Source organism: Coptis chinensis, chromosome 5, assembly GCF_015680905.1.
Source record: "Coptis chinensis isolate HL-2020 chromosome 5, ASM1568090v1, whole genome shotgun sequence".
Classification (NCBI taxonomy): domain Eukaryota; kingdom Viridiplantae; phylum Streptophyta; class Magnoliopsida; order Ranunculales; family Ranunculaceae; genus Coptis; species Coptis chinensis.
Window position 1 is genome coordinate 9589342 of NC_141460.1, and position 20096 is coordinate 9609437.

A 20096-nucleotide genomic window follows, 5' to 3' on the forward strand; every position below is an offset into this window, starting at 1 on the left:
TTATCTATTTTTTTTATTAGGCGTACCAAAGACAAAACAAGTCATTTAATTATTATTCTTTCTTTCAAAAAAAGAATGTTCTTGAATTCTTCTCCAATAATTTACCTTGCACTCTAGCAACATTTCTCTTACCAATAAGCATGAGCATAAATAAACTATATCAAAGTAATGAGGATGAAGAAAAAAAAAAACAAAATTGAATAATAAAAAAAAAAAAAAATCAAATTTTGACGAATAAGATAACTCAGAAAATTATTATACTTACTACAATGGACAAGTACAAATACCCACGTTTTTGTCCAGCCTAAGTCTCAATCAACAACTAATGATTTTGAATTCTGAAATACAATATTACAAGGCCGTGTACTGTGTTGTTGTTGTTTGTTTTTTTTTTTTTTTGTTTTGTTATGGGAGTGGTTTTATGAGTGTGTCCAAGATCACCCTTTTAAAAGTAGAGTTTTAATTGATTTAGAAGTGTGATTGAAGTAGAAGTGTAACCATGGAATACTATTTTTCAGATTTTGAACAATGGGATTCTGTGTGGACATAGACACCGATCAACGCCAATCGAACCACCTACACAAATCCTTGTGTCAGTTTATTAGTTAGCATTTCTTATTGCAAACTCTATTGATGCAATGATACTTATTTTTTAGCATTTACATTAGTAACGACTCGCCATGTTTTTTGACAGCAACTTTTTAAATCGAGTTGCTAAATATATTGAATGAATGACGGAACTTAAGTCGTCGTACTCAAAGCATTAGTTAACCGCGTCGGCCAGCAGCGTCATACGTTAAACCACTTCGGCCGACCTTAAAGCCCACGAGCCATGTGTGTGCACCGACAACACATCACATCAAATAACGTTCCAAAAAAAAAAAAAAAAAAAGTAGTTTGTTAGACGCGTGCGACACCGAACTTGTCGAAAAATGTTTTCAAAAGTGAACGTTTATTGTTTTAATTGAGGGGGGTGCGTATAGTTATATACGATTGACATAAAAATATTTAAAAAAAAAATGACAGAAGAGGAATTGGTAGAGCTGAAATTCCGGCTGTACGATGGAAGTGATATTGGTCCAATTCGTTACTCGTCAGCTTCGACGGTTGCTATGTTAAAAGAAAGAATCATTGCTGAATGGCCCAAAGGTTTGAAATTAACTTTTACTTTCTGATTACTAACTATTTATGTCATACGTGAAATTAAACTTGGGTTTACTTGTCAATTAGGGTTATATATATATTAGATTGCCCTAGAAATTTAGAGGTTCTGTACAAAATTTGCCATCTGTCACGTGTTCCTTTTACATTTAACTTTCGTTTAGAGTGAGATGATTTATTTTACGCCTGGTACCGGAGTGGGGGAGTCAATTTAGTGAGATGTACATGTTAGCGGATGACAAACATGCAAAGGTGGCAGACTACATGAGTGGAGTGGAGTGTGACGTTAAGAAGGGATTTGAACGATTGAGAGATTGATTCTTATGAATCTTATTGACTACCATTTACCAAGAGGGGGAGAAATTTAGAGAGAGAGTTGAGTTTTGGCCAAGAAGTTTGTCTTAGAAAAGCTAAGAGATGAAGAGGTGATATATGGCTTTCCTTACAAGAAGATATGGAGGGATTCATATCATTTAGGGTGGCTTTTGCTTTTTTGGAAAGAATTAAAACCATAGAAGTTTTAATTAGAAGAGATATGGAATCCAAAATATTTGCTCACTATGCAAAGAGGAAGAGGAGAGTGTGAACTTTGGGTCTTCTCAAGGGGTATGTGGGAGCTATTCTTTTCCTTTTTCAACGATCCTTGGAGGTCACTGACAAACATCAAGGAGGCGCTTAGTAGAAAGGTCATATCTCTACCGCTTTCTAACAAGGCCACATGGATAGCGGAGCATCTCCCTAGTGCTATTGTATGAAATTTGTTGAAAGAGAGATATAAGGATTTTTTAGCAACTGGAACGGGATATGTACAAGGTTTCGGAGGGGATCAAAGAGGAGCTACATGATTGGGCATCTGCAAATCCTTACTTTAAAGGGGTGACAGATCAAGATATTGTGTAATTGGGACACTCTTGTTTTGTATTTGGAAAGGTAATGTTGGGGGTGTTGTAGAATCTTGCTATGAGAACAATCCTTTTGTAAACTCTTGTAAATTTTGAATGTCATTGAGTGAATGAAATTTACCGGTCAAAAGAAAAATTCAGGTTTTAATATTGCAATTTATGAGTTTAGAAGCAAAGAAGCATATATTATCCTGGGCTGCTGGTACACACCAGTGATTCACATTCTCTACTTAATTGGGCAGTGACGTACAACTTCTGACATACATTCATAAAACCAAACAGTTACTTAGAAAAACAACAGATTGATGGCCTGTGAGAAGGGAGAAGATGGCTTCCAAGGTGTGGCACCTTTCACCTGACACTTCTTTTTCGTGCCAAAAATAAACTAGGTGTTATTTAAATAACTGGATCATTTTATACCAAGGTTGCGGACAGGTACTAATGAATCCAAATACAGGCATTTCTGAATCTGAAACTGGAAGATAATATGACAGGCAAATTCAAATCAGATGTACAGACCATATCTGATTCACCCCTAAACTGAAAAGAATGCATAAATACCTGGAGTACATACTAATAGGATAAAATGCAGGTTTATCAAAATCTGCTACTGAGAAATTGTGTGATATGCAGCGGATTCTGTAGAGCTACCGAGATGTTGGATAGTTAAGTGTGTGCCTTTTACTTTTCAGTTTTTATAAATAGTTCTCCAGCTTATTGTTTGAGAACTTGAGAGCTTGAGGTAGGGGGGGCCCACTATGGCCCTATGGTTCCCATTGTTGTTGAAGGAGGATCATTCTTAGAGCTGATGAGCCGGGGTTATATTGTTTTTCAGGGTGGGGAGAGACAGTAATAATGGGTAGTTTGCTGAGGAGGGTTGAAGGGGTGGTTTTAATTGGGTAGTGATAGGGCACTGGTCCTGTTAACTCGGGTGGTATTTTGAGGTCTCTGTAATTATTGTCTTACTTTTTTTTTTGTTTTGCTTTGATGGGGCAGGGTACTCTTCCCTTGTGGGATGATTGTATTAGGGTTTTAGGGTAGGTGTTATGGGGGTCTTGATCTTGTTTAATTAGCTACTGGCTAACTAAAGTATTAATGTAATCTCTCTGGTGACATTAATGAATTAGCTTTTATGGATCCAAAAATAGAAAAAAGAAAGCAGTTTGCTGATGAGACCGTCATTTCAACATGTCTCACATAAGAAGAAATCATCATAAAAATACTCTAATCTGCATTGAGTGGGTGGATTCCCTCCAGGGTTTCTCGGACTACCAACTATCAAAACATTCCGCTTTCGCCCCTGTTCCCTTTACACGACCAAGCCTAACTCTCTGCTCCTGCCTGACATATTGGAATCCCCTCTAGTATTGACCATATTGTTTTTCTCAGTATCGCTTAAGACGCGCACCACAAGTTCTATCATTGGCAGCCGCCAGCCGCTATTGCTGTTCTTTATATTAAATGGTAAAGGGAGAAAATAATGTCCAAATGCTTTCTTTGTTGAAAATTTTGTTTTATACTGATGGTGATCTACTATTTCTTTAGTTTTTGTCAATTAGGATATTTGGGATTACAGTATTGGACTTTTCTTTGCCACTGTATAACAGTAACTGTATTGTTTTGCTTCATAGAGAACCAGCATTTATAGTTGCTGTGGATATAGATTATGCTAGGAAAGTGGCACCAATGGAGCTTTGACCTTTGAGTACTTTTTGATTGGTGATTTACAAATTTAACATTTTCACATCTGATTCGTGGTGCATATCAACTGGTTCCGAATTCTAAGCATGTAGGAAGGTTTGGTGCTAGAGTAGATGAGCATAGTTCTTATCCCACTAGAATTACTGTGAAGTTCATTGAACATTGAGTTTCTTTGTTAGGTGCAGACTGCGGAGGCATCTTCTTTTTAGCTATGCAGTCAAAGGCACACCTAGACTATTATCTAAGATCAAGGTTTATCCTTTGCTTCTTGAGTAAAATGTGCCTGGGCTTGCTCCTAAGGGAACCTAAGCTCTCACGTAGTCCCTAGGTTCACCCTCAATTATATCATCTGGAACGATTGGATCCAGCGTTTATAGTTGCTGTGATAGTTGTTAGGACAGCGGCACCATTCAATCCTGTCCTTTGAGTGGTTTGATTTGTCATTACTCATTAGTGTTTCACACCTGATCCATCTTGCATATCAAGTGGTTCCGATCTGCAAGCACATAGGAATTTTTTTGGTGCTGGAGTAGATGAGCCTGAATCTAAACCCACTCCAAGGTTTTGATTATGATGTTCCTTGAGTAGAAAGTTAAGAAAACGCCCTTCCTGGTAAAGCCCCTGGACAATCATATATTTATTTTCATTTCTTGGGTGCAGATGCATCTTCTTTCTAGCGATGCAGTCAAAAGTGCATCCCGGCCATCACTTAAGCTCTAATATCAGCCCTTGTGCCCCTGAGTAAAATGTGGCACACCTCGCTCCTGCCTAGCCCTAGGATCACCCAACGCCTTTGACTGCTTGGCTATATGGACCACCTTTACGTACTTATGTTCTTAAATGTAATTTGAGAGTATTGTTTTTTTCCAGATAAGAAAGTTATCCCCAAGACTGCAAATGACGTGAAACTTATATGTGCGGGAAAAATCTTGGAGAACAACAAGACTGTTGGCCAGTGTAGAGTACCTTTTGCTGAACTTCCAGGGGGAGTGATAACAATGCATGTTGTTGTGCAGCCATCTTTAGCAAAAATAAAGACCGGTATGTTGCATCCTAATTCTTGTTACATTTATGGACCGTCTGCTTCCTTGCCCCTGCTTTTAAATTGATTGTTGCAAGGGGGCTTGATGAAAGTAAATGTGTATATTGGTCCTCGCAAGATATCTGCAGAAATTAATATGATAAATAGGATTGTATAAATTATGGATCAAAAGATGTTTTTGATCAAGTCAGGGACCAAAAACATGTGCTTGAGGCCTTGATCTAGCCATCTAGGTATAATCCTACATTTCCTTCAAAATTTGGCGTTATAAAAGATGACTTAGATATTGCCAGAGAAATGCTGAATTGAGCAAGTTCCATGGGGAGGCTTGTCTTGAAAAGTAGATTAAAATCAATTTAGTGTCTAAAAATCATTTTGGTTATAACTCATTAGCTGTTTACTGATCTTTTTGAAATTTGATAAGCAACCCAGTTGATATGTTGGTGTGTAAGCTTAAATTGTTTTGGAATATCAGAGTATTGCTAGAAGGTTTTTGCCCTTTAATTGAAACGCATGCAACTTGATAAAACCTGGATATTTGTAGATGTTAGATATTATTTTTATCAGATTGTGATTTCCGAGGTTTTATGAACAGAAAAGAAGGTGGATGAACCCAAGAAGAGCGTCTGCTCATGCTCCATTTTATGAGAAAAAATAAATTGCGGTTCAAGCTCTCAGACTTGGGGGATTCTGGAATTGGCAACGTAAATGTTTGTGACGGTGAGATGTGAAAAATACATGAACTGAAAGTGTTGCCTAAACGTATGTGCTCGAGGGTCAGGCATCCAGGTGTTGAATTGCATGCATTACAGATGTATTATATAGTGTTGTGGTAATGTACTCTAGTGAAAAATGTATTTTAATTGTTTCGAGATCGGATGTGTTTATACCTAACAGTGGGTTATTCAGAGAATGGTCCCTGCCAGTTGAACAAGTTGTGAAGCAGGGTGTGTTAGTATGTCCTAAAGCTGTATGCATCCTTTGTTGTTCGTCTTTACACTGGTTTATTGTGGCAACCAGTGATCGATTAAGATCCATGTCGAAGTGCCCATGCCGTTTTGGACCTTTCTTGGAAATTCTTTCCAGCAACTCCATATCCAGCTTTTTCAGTGTGCAGCTCACATGCTGATCTCTCCTCGCAAACTGCTATATACATCAACATTTTAGAACACCAAATGTAATTCACGAATCACTTTTTTTAACCTCTAGTATTTGTCCTCGATCTTCTGCATTTCACCTTCTATCCTCCGATCTCTCTTATTGGCCTTTCCTTTATTTTCTGTCCACTTGAAGAAGCCTAGAAAATGTAGAATGCACAATCGACCATACTCCTAAAATCCAGTGTATTTTTTTTATGAACCTTGCTGTAATTGTTTTTAATTGCTGAAACTATCAACTTCCTCAAACTGAAACCATTCGACCGTGGAATGAAATCGTGTCTTGACACAGTAACTGACATGTCTCCAAAGAGGATTCGGCTTGTTTGTGGTCCTCAGTAGTTAGTATCCTCCTAAGTACGGTTACTCATAATGACATCTAGAATGGTATACATAATCAACAGAGACTAAACGCAAAAAACATAATAGGAATGCTCGATGTGGTACCGTCACTCAAACCGACTGGGGCACACCCGTTTCGGTCATGCGGTCAGTTGATTTCTCTCTTTATTTACTTCTTTTAGTCATTTATTAGAATGACGAAATGACGAAAAGTTTAGGTGGTAAAGCCGATTTCCAATACCATTACTTCGCCAGTTGCCCAGTTCTTGTTAATTGAATGTGGAGTCCAATCGATTCCTTATGTGTGCTTGGAATTTTTGTCATGAGTTTCAGATCACTATGAGAGTATGAGATAAGGTTAGACTCATAGGTTGTATTTGTTTAACTTGCCAGTACTTGGTGCTGACAGCTGACAGACTTTTCCAGCTTGATAAGGTTTTAACATCAACTGGAAACTGGTGTTGACATTGTTCAGCAACTGATATCACAACAGGCCTCTAGTATCCATAGTACAAAATATCAGGATATGTATCGTGGATATATCCCTTTCTTTGGGGATATTTGATATTGTCTAAAATATCGATATATCCAAAATATCGAAAATATTGTGGATATTTCTTGATATATCATGATACATTATTTATATTTATTTAAAATATAATGGTAAATATTAAATAAAATTATTATATATACAAAATATCGCCAAATATCTCAAAATATCACAAAATATCTTCAAATATCACAAATATCATGAATATTATCGAAATATCACCGATATTTGTAATTAGATATATATCTAAAACATATCATTGATATTTATATATCTTTTTAAAATATGGATAGATATCTCCAAATATCGCGATATATCGAAATATTTTGTACTGTGCTAGTATCCATACCTGGTGTTGGAAAGACTAAATTAACAGAATAGGAGAGGGAACAGTTGTAAGTTGTGTGACTCTTTTCAGTGCTAATTATATTTTCCAATTGATTTAACAAATGCAAGTATGCAATTTATTCTACACCTGAAGAGAGAGACGCATAAAAAAGACCGAACATTGACATAAAATATAGATTTAAGCCTGCACGCGGTCAATTGCAAGCAAAACTATCTTAACCTAAGCTTTTATTAAAAAAATTAGAATAACTTGTTAACAACTTTATCAGAAGGTGATCTTCTACCAAGTACATTTTTCATTTTTCTTTTCTTTTCCTTTCTGGATCTTTCCTTGTTCCGACAGCTAGGAAGGGATCAATTAGATAGATGAATAAACTAGTAAAAGAAAATTAGACATGCCTGAACTGGATTAACAACGCCACGCTGAAGCAGCTATGAGTGCTCTATCTTGCCACCCCAAGAGCAAGCAACCACTGTCTTCAGTCAACTTATACTCCTCACATGGGTACAACCCTAATAATATCTTTGATTGAGTCACTGCATTTGGACTCAGAGGCACGCCCTTGAATCCCTTTCCTTCCATCAGCTTCCTCCATTTCTCCAACCTTTCATGCCTCTCTACCCTTTCTGGTCCTTCGCATGCCACAATATTTCGTATCTCTGGTGCAAATATGTACTGCTCTACCTTTGCTCTCTCTGCCGCGTCGGCAGGGAAGGTTGCATCTAATGAGTCGAAGATTGCTGAGTAGTAGTGCAATGCTTCGAGAAACCGACCCAAAAAGTAGGGTCCATTGTGGCTTGCTTCTTGCTCTACAAGGGTGACAATATTTGGTGCCTGGTCTCGGATCATTCCTAATAGGTTTCCCAGATGATTACTGGGGACACGGTGGAGGCGGTTCACTGTGTTTACAGCAAGGGCCTCACCAACACGTCGGTGGAACATATGGGGTTTGAGATCTTCAAGTTGCTCCCCTACTGGGTGAAACTCAAATGGTATGCGGAGAGAGTGGGCTAATTCAGTTAGGCAGCGGCCGGTCTCTCTTACAGCTTCTGGTGGGGATCCAACTCCGGTTATTCGAAGAAATGGAGCCCCAGTTGATCGTGATGCTAATGCTTGCATGAATGCTGGCCACTGATACCCTTGAAGAATGTCCAAGTCTATAATGTGGACACGCTCTTCAGATTCAAAGGCCTCAAAGATTGCCTGGTTGGATGTGAAGTGAGCAAATTTTATATAAGGGCAAGCTTGATAGAGGATCTGGTAGATCTTGAGTACTTCCAGAGAGTTTGAAGGGAAGGGTGTAAACGGTTTTGGATTGGAAGAGTTAGGACTGGTTGTGAGTGTGGCTGCTAGCCTTGCACTGAGGGCATCAGTGAAGCAAGATGCTACCCTTTGCATGGAGTCACCAAGAGGTGTGACCACCCGATTGAGCTGGTGGAGGTATCTTCTTGCAGTCATGTAATCTTCTTTAGCCACTGCTTCAGCACAAGCAAGAAGGAGGTGAACCAATTGAAGGCCACTGTCTTGCTCCTGTTAAATCATTAAGAAGAGAAAACAATGCATATTAGACGCGCGTACTTCTTATCTTTTAGTCTTTCTTCGTTATGAAATATATGCACAGCATAATTTAAGTGTACTGTTGATGGCTTAAAGTAATATTATAGTTTGTGAAGCAAACAATATTCATAATCTAGCACTTCTAGTGTTCCATCTTTTAACAATAGGTGAACATGTGAAAACTTAGAACAACAAAATGCTTCTAGTTTTATGTGAAAGTTGTTGTGTATGACTTTCCTAAACAGTCTAATAACAAAATTGGTAGAGAAGTATACAGGGCGTACCTAGTAGGGAAGATAAACTATCAACAATGATGTGGTACCCATTCTACTCTGTATATTTACCATATCAATACAACTGGCTCACTTGACAAAGAAGAAGAAAAGGACAGTCTAGTACAGTTATGGCCATTCATGACTAGCTCCTAATCTATTTATTTGCCATGGTACCGTTTAAATTCAGTTATGGCCATTCGTGACCTAGCTGCCAGTCTAAGTTGTGTGAGCTTTGAACATGTATATAGGGAATCAAAAGGCTGCAGACTTCTTGGCTAGCCTAGAAAACTATTCTTGTATATGTTACTTTGTCCCTCTTCGTTGCTCTAAGCTTACGAAAATTGTACAGGAGGACAAGGAAGGGAAAATTTATCTATGATTCTAATGCAGGTAGAGGTCTGCTTAACCCTAAACTTCTTTAAAAAAAAAGGAAAAAGAAAAATCAATATTCTGCTAAATTAATTAAGTTGGACCAAATCTAAAACTTATGTCATTGAGAGGTGTTTTTCTTGCATTTGAAGAACAAGGAACCTTCCATTTACCGGATGATCGTAACCTGTAATACAGGCACTTGTTGTTAATATTGTCCATTTCTTCTTGTTGCTATTGTTGGAGGAGGAACCATGGAGGGGAGGGGGAGGATTCCATGCTTGTATGGTTTGTTGTTTATATATATTATTGTTAGAGAGGGACGGATAGAGAGATACCTGTTCAGATGTGGACAAAGATCCCAAAAAGTTGTGATCAAGGTTCTGCTGTTGCTGCACTTGTTGTTGTTGTTGTTGTTGCTGTTGTTGTTGCAGTGTGGCAAAGGAATTCATCTGATACACATCCCTATCTTGGCTTATCCGCAAACTTCCACTTGCTCCAACTTCACTTGCTGACCCACAAAACCTTGATGAATTTGGCAAGTGTGAGGAGTCGAACATGGCTGAAAGTGTAGTCGGCGTCTCAAAGCTCTCCTGCGAACAGCCTAGACCTGTCATTTTCATTGTTGAATAAGCCCCTAAGCCATCTCTTTGATAATCATCAATGAACCCATCCATAGCTGGTGGTGAAAAACTCTCCAAGTCATTTTTTAAAGTAAAAACTCGATGCAGTGGACTCTGTGCCTTTTCTTTCTGTATTGTTCCAAGTTGTCCTAGAGGAGATGGAGAAGAATATCCCAATAGATCACTTGGCCCTTGCAATGCTTGCATGTTATTGTAATTCTGATTGTAACTAGAAATTACATGTCCATAAGTATTCCTCTTAGGTGAAGAGATCATGAAGTCGGTGTTCCTCCTTGGCGAGGAGATCATAAAATCCGGTGTCCTCCTAGGTGATAGCATCATGAAATCAGTAGTAGAATCAATGTGATCAGCAAACAAGGACTCCCATATTGAACTACTTGGTGACTGGACCTCGTCAGGATCCACCTCAAATTTAAGGTTTTCGAAATTCAAATTCAGTGAGTTCGAAATGCTGTGTTCGAATTCCGTTGATGCAGCAATATTGTTAGATTCTGAGACAGAAATAGCTGGAGAAGTATCTTGCAGCTTAGAGCATGAGTTCTCCTTCTTAATAGTCCCCATGCTCTCACAAAGGGAATTTATCATTTTCCTACCAAGACTCCTCAGAGCCCAAAATCTCTCAAAAAAGTTTAAAAGATAAATACTGGCTAGAAGACCTAAGTCCCTCACTCCCTCAACAATATATCAATATTGTGGATTGAATTCAATCTATGAAGGTGGTAAAGTATAGAAAAAAGTGCTAGTATGCCAAGTCCCGTAGTCTCATTTCTTCTTATTTAGAGGTTGTCACTTTGTATGGTTTGTCTTCAAAGGGGAATGGAATGTTGAGAGAATCCCTCATCTAACTTGAAGTGTATGGAGCTTTCTGCTTGTTCATCTTCCTTTTATCAGCACTACTAAATTTGGCTTATGCGGTGGATTTGTAATGTGTCATCTAGGCTTCATGTTATCCTGTTTTTAACACCTTTTGCTAACTGGGGGTGGTGGCCTTTGATTGAAGTAAAAGACAACTTAGAAGCCTTTTCTACGAGCCGGCCCAGTGGTATCTCACAAGGGAGTTGGAGGGAAAATATTCTTGAAAGAGGTTTTCTGTTTTGGATACTTGCAGAAGTTTAGTGATACTTGCAAAAGTTTCGGTTTACTATTTGTTTATCATTCACATTGACTGACGCTATAACATCGACTAAAAGTCTAAAACCAGTTGACAAACCAACAAGAACGGAAAAATATATGAAACTTCGAAAGTATATGCTGTGCCCAAGGTATTTGTTCCAAGAAGGGATTTCGGATGCAACGTGGATGTTTTAGTGGCACATTGTTGGTTCGAAGGCGCTGGCCCATGGTATCGGTGCGTTTAATAGTTGCATAACTCAAACCTTAAAGGAAAAACTTTCCCCCTAACCAGGCCAATGACTCCTAACACCTTTACCTACAAAGCGAATGCCACTTAAAGTAAGAAACAATAGGACTAGGTTCATATTCCTAGTCATCCATGTACAACCAATTAAAAATGGGTATATGTATTCTCAGTTTTATTTTATTTTTTTGATGAAGTTCTCAGTTTTATTTACACCTATGCAAATATAGGCTTTTAAATAATTTACGTGAAGTTGCGAGTCTTACCCATCGATATAACAATTAACAGAATTAGTGAATACTTTAGTGTTATTTTTTTCCTTAGTGAAGACTAATAATAGGAATCCAACTCATGAATGATGATGATTTAAGAGAAGAGACAGAGGTGGAGACATTGTTGAAGTCGTCGGGCGTGGCGTCGGTGGCGCCGCCTGTGCCTTGGATTTGCCAAAGGAATGTTGCTTTTGTCTCTCTTGCCTTTCATGGTCGGCATTTCCTTCTTTCTGAAATCACGTGTTATATTGGCAGCACCACGTGCACACTCCTACTTCTCATTACCAGCCAATCACATAAATACAATGCCATGGTCATTGGTCATGGCTGATTTTTCACATTAATATATGCTGTCTAGAATATTGATACCATCTGATCGGGATAAGCCATAAGGATATTGAAAATGATTGGGATTATGACACCAATCTTACTGCTTACCACGTTGACTGGTTTCGATCAATTCGAGTGATTCATCCAAAATGGAGATTATCTATGGAGAAAAACTGAAAACACCCCAAGGAAAAAACAAAATTGTATATTATTAAATCAGCCACGGATGCTTGAATTGCTGAATAAGGGAATCCTTGAATTGTCAGTCATGGAATCCTTGGTTACCTAGGATTCTGGTTAGTCCGCAGGATTTAAGTCTGCTTGACTTGGTGGGATACAAGGTCAATGGAAAGCTCAAGTGCACCTAACCATGTCATAGGACGTACTAATGCATGTCTTTAACTTGGTTTTCCTTCTCTTGTTGCGTCCACTGTTAACGTTTGATTGGGGATTCAAATTCCTAGCTTATTTTGTAATCATCTTAATAGGCGTTTTAGGTTTTTCTAGGATGCTTGTAGAGATCGGGTTCTCGGCCTACTTTAATTTGGTACATTGAACATTGTAAGAGAGGACGGTTCTCCAGATGTAGGCCGGACTTTTGTGAATTTTCATGATTGTTAGGCTTGAAGCCTTGTTAATTGTGTAGAGGTGGGTTAACACCTTCAATAAAGTAGAAATTATATTACATTCAGGGGTAGATCTTGGATTATATATAGCTAGCACAATATCTGTCACCTGAGTTTCCCAAAATGTTGTCGACCTATCAGGATATTTTTCTCCCAAGTACGCATGGAACACCCCACAGAGATCCTCCCTCCCAAGTTCCATCCCGAGCTTTAATACTTTGCACAATCATTCCATAATCTGCCAAAACGAATGTCTTTGCTTGTAGCGAAGAGAACCGCCTTCTCATTGCTTCAAATTGAACTTAGTTTCTTTATCAATGCATCACAGGATGATATCATCTGTGGTATTGGTTTACAGGAAAAAACAAACTATAACTTCCGGGACATTGTTATGCATTGGGATGATATCATCGCGGCGGCGGCAAAGAGCTGAGGGGATTAGTACTTTAGGGGAGTAGTTTCGTTACTTGTTTGTCAGAGCTTGTAGGTCTTATATGTGAGGTCCTCTCACTGGTCTGGCCTTTGAGCTGGCCGATTTGTATCTTTGATACTTTTAATAAAAATAACTTATCAAAAAAAAAATCAATGCGTCACGGGTTCACTCCATGGTGCACAGTACTGAAGTACTACCCATATCTAAAGGATTAAACACCTAATATGCTTCCTCAGCAGCACCAAATCAAGTACAAGTTGTTTCTTTAATATCTTTTATAGGCGCTTCTTCAATGTTTGCTTTCATGGATCCAAAGTTTGCGTTTGTTCTCCTGCGTCTTTATGTATACTCCCTATTTCCATTCAAATTAAACCAACCAGACTTTCTTCTCGTTTACTGTGACATTTGTTCCAACAATAATTTTTCCAAGCACAGCTACTTCTTACCAGGTTGACATAGACTGCAACTTCAGAGCAAACACACCAACATCCTCAGAACTGATCTGATCTCTTTCGCAGTCAACAGATTTACGGATAAAGATGGAGTTTACAAGTTGGATATTCCATCTTGATGACTTGATGGAGAGAAATGTGCTGAAGATCTATTGTTGAAGTGCTTTGTCGAGCAACCTTGACTGGGTGCTCATCGTCTTCATGTAATGTTCCTGTTTTAAACATGGCATCAGAGCATTTGACAATCAAGTCGAGAAATGCTAATCACTGCATATACTGCTTAAAGCCACTGAATTACAGACCACTGGAGAGAACTATTAGCTTGTGCAAATATCACAATGAAAAATTGTTTCGAACTCTTCAAATGACTCCATCTTGATTGTTCCTTATTTTCAAGAGTTGGTTTCCTTTGTTTTCTCTCTTGATTTTTGGAAATTTCTCCCATGCTCCTTATCTCTACTGTTCCGACAGTTTCCACAATGCCATTTCTAAAGCAAACATCCTGCTCGGGACTTTTTACTATGCCATCAGACCTCATTCATCTTCAATCTACTCCAATGACTATGAAACTACTTCTCCAGTATTCCCCTTTAAACCTTCTTCCATAATATGATATCAGCTATCCCCAATTGATTGGATTATCAATACAAGTGAGTAGAGAACACGATTTCACCATATATTGGACCAATGTTTGTTTTTATTGCTAACCGGGTGTCCGGGCCAGCTTATGCGCACCTCGACTAATCCCGGGACCCTAGTTGGAAATTCGACCGGGTACTACCTCGCCAATAGTTCTTTTACTCTTCTAAGGTTTGCATGCAAGTAATTGGGCTGAGAGCCCAATTTTCCATTTTTTCGCCCTAAGTCCACTCTGAATTTTAATTTCGAATTTACGGAAAACCGGGCTGATGTCTACACTTTATCGAAGGTGTTAACCCACCTCTACACAATTAACAAGGCTTCACTACCTTTGCTTTCCGCAAAATGGGTAGAATAAATATCATACAAAAATGTTGAACACGAATACAATATACATACTAAAATGTTATATGAAAATAATTTAGATAAAGAGAAATACCTCATGCCTACAAACAGTCTCTCACCATGCATAAAGATAGGGCTAGCTAAGATCCAAAACAAAGATAAAGAAGTCAACAGTTTATATCGCCCGGAAGACCTTCTCAGCTGCTTCTATAGTCCGTTGGATATCTTCAGGAGTATGTGCTAATCCTGTAAACCCAGCCTCATACTGTGAAGGTGCTAAGTAAACCCCTTCCTCCAACATTCCCCTATAAAACCTTGCAAATTTTGCTGTGTCACTCATCTTTGCATCCTCAAAATTGTAAACTGGTCCATCTGTAAAGAAAAATCCAAACATCCCTCTAATATATCCACCGCACATGCTGTGCCCAGCCTTCTTTCCAGCATTTACAATCCCCGTAATGAGCTCCCCAGTGATCTTATCCAAGTATTCATAACTACCTGGCTCCATCAACCTTTCGAGCGTGTGGATACCTGCTGTCATTGCCAATGGGTTCCCACTCAAGGTACCAGCCTGGTACATGGGTCCTGCCGGTGCCACCATCTCCATAATCTCCCTTCTTCCTCCATAAGCTCCAACAGGAAGGCCTCCACCGATGATTTTTCCAAGTGTTGTCAGATCAGGGGTAATGCCAAAATACTCCTGAGCTCCACCATATGACAAACGGAACCCAGTCATAACCTCGTCAAAGATGAGGAGAGCATCATTTTCCTTTGTGATCTGTCGGAGAGCATTTAAGAAGCCGGGTTTGGGTTCAATGTAGCCAGAGTTACCAACAACAGCTTCAAGGATCACAGCAGCAATCTCTCCTTTGTGGGTCTGAAATAGGTTTTCCACAGTTTGTATGTCATTGTAGGGAGATGTAAGAGTATCATGGGTGGCAGCTTGGGGAACCCCTGGAGAGTCGGGTAGGCCAAGGGTGGCAACTCCACTCCCTGCCTTGACGAGAAATGGATCAGCATGGCCATGGTAGCAACCTTCAAATTTGATGATCTTCTGCCGGCCGGTGAAGGCACGAGCCAGACGGAGCACACCCATACAAGCTTCGGTGCCAGAGTTTACAAAGCGAACCATCTCAACGCTTGGCACTGCAGAAATCACCATCTTTGCCAACACATTTTCAAGAAGACAAGGAGCACCAAAGCTTGTACCTTTCTTCATTGTCTCAGCCAAGGCTGCAAGCACCTGATTAGAAATATAAATCCATGCCAAGGATAAAAAAACCGATACTGACAGAACTATTGGAGGTACGGGGACCTCCTAAATATCAGCAATAGTTGCAAATTATATTGGGCAAAGCATTTTCCTTCAAAAGTTTAAAGATGTGCAAACACATGTTCAAGGACACAAGGAGCCTGATCAAGAAAAAAGGTGCCCCAATCTGACATATCAGCAGTGTATCACCAATTTGCACTCATTGTTTCCGCTCCTTATGAGTTAGTAGAATATACTTATCATAGACAGCATTAAACTATAGAACTGGAGAATTCTTACACTGGAATATGAAGACCTCGTAACGTATTTTGAACACCTAACGAATCCTGTATAGGTTATAGGAACATTTATCAAGTGGATGTTAAGTAGGGATCATTTCTTCATTTTTTTTTCACTCCATTCCCCCCAAAAACAAAAAAACACACTTTTTGGGATTGTTTTTCTTGAGATATCTCAAGTTGGATCAAGAGATCCTTATATTGTGTTTACGTGATTGCTGCTTGCCATTCTTATGGAACAGGTTCAAAGAGGGAAGATAAAAGGAGTGGTACAGAGCTGGCTAATCAGATATGGCAATAACAACAGATGAGTACATAAAAATTTGATAAAAGCGCCATGAAATTCTACCACATACCATTCAAATTTGCAAAATTGCTCCATCAATGTACAGAAAGTTCTTCACATATAATCTACAGATGTATTGTTACTATGATGAGAGAAAGTAGCACCTTTTCATCCGCATGACCAATAATTGCCGGGCCCCATGAACCAACGTAGTCAATGTACTCATTGCCATCTACATCCCACATGTGAGAGCCCTTGACAGAATCGACCACAATAGGCTGTCCACCAACTGATTTGAAGGCGCGAACTGGGGAATTGACACCTCCAGGCATCAACTCCTATCATCAGAGTATTCCATGAGTTCATATTTAAGGAAACAAAAAACTCATATAAAAAGGAAAAATAAATATTTTTGCATCATCATATTAAACCTATGATGCAAGGATACTCCAAAAATGTCATTGCACCCGTATCGGTCGGGTACAATACCGATACGGGTACTGGAATCCCTGAAATAGACCTGATTCGATAGTAATGAGGTGGCAGTTTCTTAAAGCTAAAGAGTAATGAATCTGGCTTGGGACAAGCTAAGCCATTACCATATCCACCAGACCTTTGCCACGTGCTAAGTTTGTTTTTTTTATAACTCCATTCACAATTCTCAAAGTCGTTTTCCCTGTTAATCTTTTCTCTTTCCCTCATCTTTCTCCAGAGCCAAGTCCCAACTCTACAGCCATTACAAGCACAAGTGAAGCAGACATTCTTTCTCTTGCCTCTCTACAGTCCCAACTCTCTCCAAAATTTAAATAATTCTAAGCATGCTCTCAATCAATTTGGGTTTCTTAAATCCATTTTGAACACTTAAGCACGTCAAAGAAATAAAATCACATAATGTGAAATGGTTTCTAATTAAATGGGAACATAGGCCATTTCATAAAACAGTTGAAAAGACAAAAGTGACTAGATAGAATGTGAAGAGAGTTTGTACCTTGGCAGCATTAAAGATTTCTTCGGATTTCTCAAGAGTGAAAGTCTTGTTCTTTTGAACAGAAACAGTCATTCTTATTTGTGAACGACGTCTAGAAGAAGAAGAACGTGTTGATGGAAGATGTTTCTGACATGGCTTGGAATTCCATGTAAGCCCAACTCCAGATATGGCTGCCATCTCTTTTTTTTCTTTTTTCTTCTTTCAAGACTCAAGATAAGAAACCCATCGTTCTGCCTACTACTTATTATTTCTCCTGTTTTTTACTATCTCTTCACTTGTTTTCACTCTCACTCTCTAATTTTTACTATTCTTTTTGGGCGGCGGTATTTTAAAATGGACCAGCACAGCACTTCTTTTGGATGATATATGTCATATAATATTCATTTTTTTTCTCTATTTATGGGATGATATATGATATATCTACTATCCTACCTATATTAATATCCGTTTCTCTAATATGCTCACAGAAATTCACATCAGCAATATTTTTAAAAAAGTTCCTACTTAAAAGATAATTACTATATTGATTACCAAGCTAGCTTTATTATTGGTGTGTTTAACAAATTATAAAAAAACGTTTTGGTCTTTTCTCATGTGTAGGAAAACAAAAACCAAATACACGCTCATATTTGAATTATACGTCGGGGTAATTGAGTAATTAACCACCGAAAACAGAAACAAAACCTCACCCTACTCCAAACTCTTTCAAAATATCAACATATCTCTAATCTCTCTCTCTATACAATTTCTCTGAAGAAGAAGATCCGAAAAATGGCTTTGGACATCAAACAGAAACCAATAAGAAAAGAGATATAATAGTAAGCCTGGCCATAGGACAGGCAGATTAGCTAGTCTATATACTAAAGTAGAGACCTCTAAGAGTGATTTTTCTCTCTCCTAGCTGACACTCTAATATTAAAGCTTTTGAGTCTACTATGCCACGTGTAATTAAAGTTTTTGAGTCTAATTAAAACTCTTCCGATGTGTATATCCACCTCTCTCTATATCTCTGAATTCTAATATTATACAACCTGAACTGTGCACTTATTAAATTGTTTGAAGTTTCCTAATGCAATTTGAGCTATACAAACAAATCACTGAGATATCAAATTGGAATATCGGATACGGGAAACAAGGAAACATCGTAGGAAGCAATATAACCACATAATTCAATCAATTAGGTAACTCGATCAATGTTTCCATGAAATAAACTCAGGCTCTCACCCCTTTCCTTCTCACCGTTGCCACCCATAATGTGATACGGGGTATGACTGTAGACCCATGTGGGTTTCACCTGTGTGCGAAAAAAATTAATGGAAGCGACAACAATTATGGGTGCATTGAAAATCTATAGAGATTGATCTTCTAATATTAGTAGCCATGCACATGGAACCTAGGAACATATCGTTGAAGTGGAAAGCTAAGTTCAAATGACAAATTGGAGTAAATAAATACATGAGTACGTGGCCTATGTACATGAGTCGTGATTTCTGCGAAGCTTCTATCTATATGTGTGCCATGAATCCATGACTATCTAACAGTAGTGCGTCATGTAATTAGAAAATTGATAATAACTTTTGGCATTATGGAGCGTATGTACAGGTCTAGATTGTAAGTAAGGTTGGTTGAGACATATAATTCAGGTAGTAGTAATTGCAAATCATAATTTAGATGTAAAGAGGGGATCAAAATTTTGACATGAGTAAACTTAATTAAGCCAATTTTGACATGAGTAAACTTAAGTCAGTGATGATTGTCTTTGCTTAGGCATGAGCTAAAATTAATCACATCCCGAAGTTTCTAAATTTTTGGTGTAGAGTATGACCACAAAGTTCTTCCTTCCCCATGTAATGAAGTACTTAAAGTAGTTGTCAAGCAATTTGAAGCCGAATAGTTGTTAACTGAACGTCCCCAAGCGTTGCTATTAGTACGTGAAAGGATTTTAATATTTTGTTGGATGATGTGGCGATAACTCATTTGTCATATGTTTCGACCCCCACCTATGTGGCGAACATCCATTGGTAGGAATCTCCACTTTATTCATTTAATCGACAGGGCTAAAGCCTAATTTGCAGTACCATGGATCAATGTACAGGCCCATTAACTCATGTGTCTAAGGCTGAACCTTAGCCACATGGCTTGCCACTAATATACATTGATTTATGTCCAGATTCATTTCTTATCAAAGAGATAATTATCAGTTGAGAGTTATATTCTATCACAATGACTCAAGCTACAAGAATACTTGAGCTACAATGATTCTCTACTCTACATATATAAATACCAAACTATTTTTCATTCAGAACTACGTTCTTGAGACTTGATCCCACTGATAATTTGGGTACGTAGGTAACCGCAAGGTACAGTCTCATCATTCCCCCGATCACCATCATTTCTCTAATTACTTTTCTACGTTCTTCATTTTTTTTTATCAACACTTGGTGTTTTGATCATATTTGGTTGAAACATAATTGGCGCCGTCTGCGGTTCTTATACTACACCCTCGATCACGTTCTGCGAAAGTTATGACGCATACTCGAAGAGCTCAAGGTCCCGATGTGATTACTGACGATCATCACGAACATGATGGTCAAGGACAACTTGGCGCTGACATCATAATCCCTTCTAATATTGTCGTTCCACCAATGCGCTAAATTATTCAGTGTGAGGTTATTGCCTCGGCGATTCTCCGATGATCGATCGGGATAATGTAAGTCATATGTCTCGAGAAGCACTTCTTCAAAAGTTAAAGACCTGCGCAAAGCGGA

At 38.5% G+C, this 20096-nt stretch overlaps 3 protein-coding genes across 4 annotated transcripts; 1 reads left to right on the plus strand and 2 right to left on the minus strand.

Moving 5' to 3' along the window:
• Window positions 1-748: 748 nt before the first annotated feature.
• LOC147496582 (membrane-anchored ubiquitin-fold protein 3-like) lies at window positions 749-5855 on the plus strand. The gene is made up of 3 exons (XM_086559554.1): window positions 749-1149; window positions 4635-4805; window positions 5402-5855. Exons 1-3 carry the CDS (start codon window positions 1020-1022, stop codon window positions 5452-5454), a joined length of 354 nt encoding a protein of 117 aa, XP_086415680.1. The 5' UTR covers window positions 749-1019; the 3' UTR covers window positions 5455-5855.
• Window positions 5856-7401: 1546 nt separating this feature from the next.
• Window positions 7402-10941, minus strand: LOC147496583 (GRAS family protein RAM1-like). The gene is made up of 2 exons (XM_086559555.1): window positions 9744-10941; window positions 7402-8734 (listed from the first exon to the last, which is right to left on the minus strand). Exons 1-2 carry the CDS (start codon window positions 10632-10634, stop codon window positions 7613-7615), a joined length of 2013 nt encoding a protein of 670 aa, XP_086415681.1. The 5' UTR covers window positions 10635-10941; the 3' UTR covers window positions 7402-7612.
• Window positions 10942-13182: 2241 nt separating this feature from the next.
• LOC147496584 (glutamate-1-semialdehyde 2,1-aminomutase, chloroplastic-like) lies at window positions 13183-17739 on the minus strand. Of its 2 annotated transcripts, XR_015194825.1 has the most exons (4): window positions 17329-17637; window positions 16505-16678; window positions 14598-15746; window positions 13183-13731 (listed from the first exon to the last, which is right to left on the minus strand). XR_015194825.1 is itself a non-coding variant. In XM_086559556.1 (3 exons), the coding sequence occupies exons 1-3, from the start codon at window positions 17503-17505 to the stop codon at window positions 14679-14681; spliced, it is 1419 nt and encodes a 472-aa protein (XP_086415682.1). In that variant the 5' UTR covers window positions 17506-17739; the 3' UTR covers window positions 14470-14678. The 2 variants fall into 2 exon arrangements, 1 of the variants encoding a protein (XP_086415682.1); XM_086559556.1 differs by lacking the exon at window positions 13183-13731 and having other exon boundaries at window positions 14470-15746; window positions 17329-17739.
• Window positions 17740-20096: the final 2357 nt, after the last annotated feature.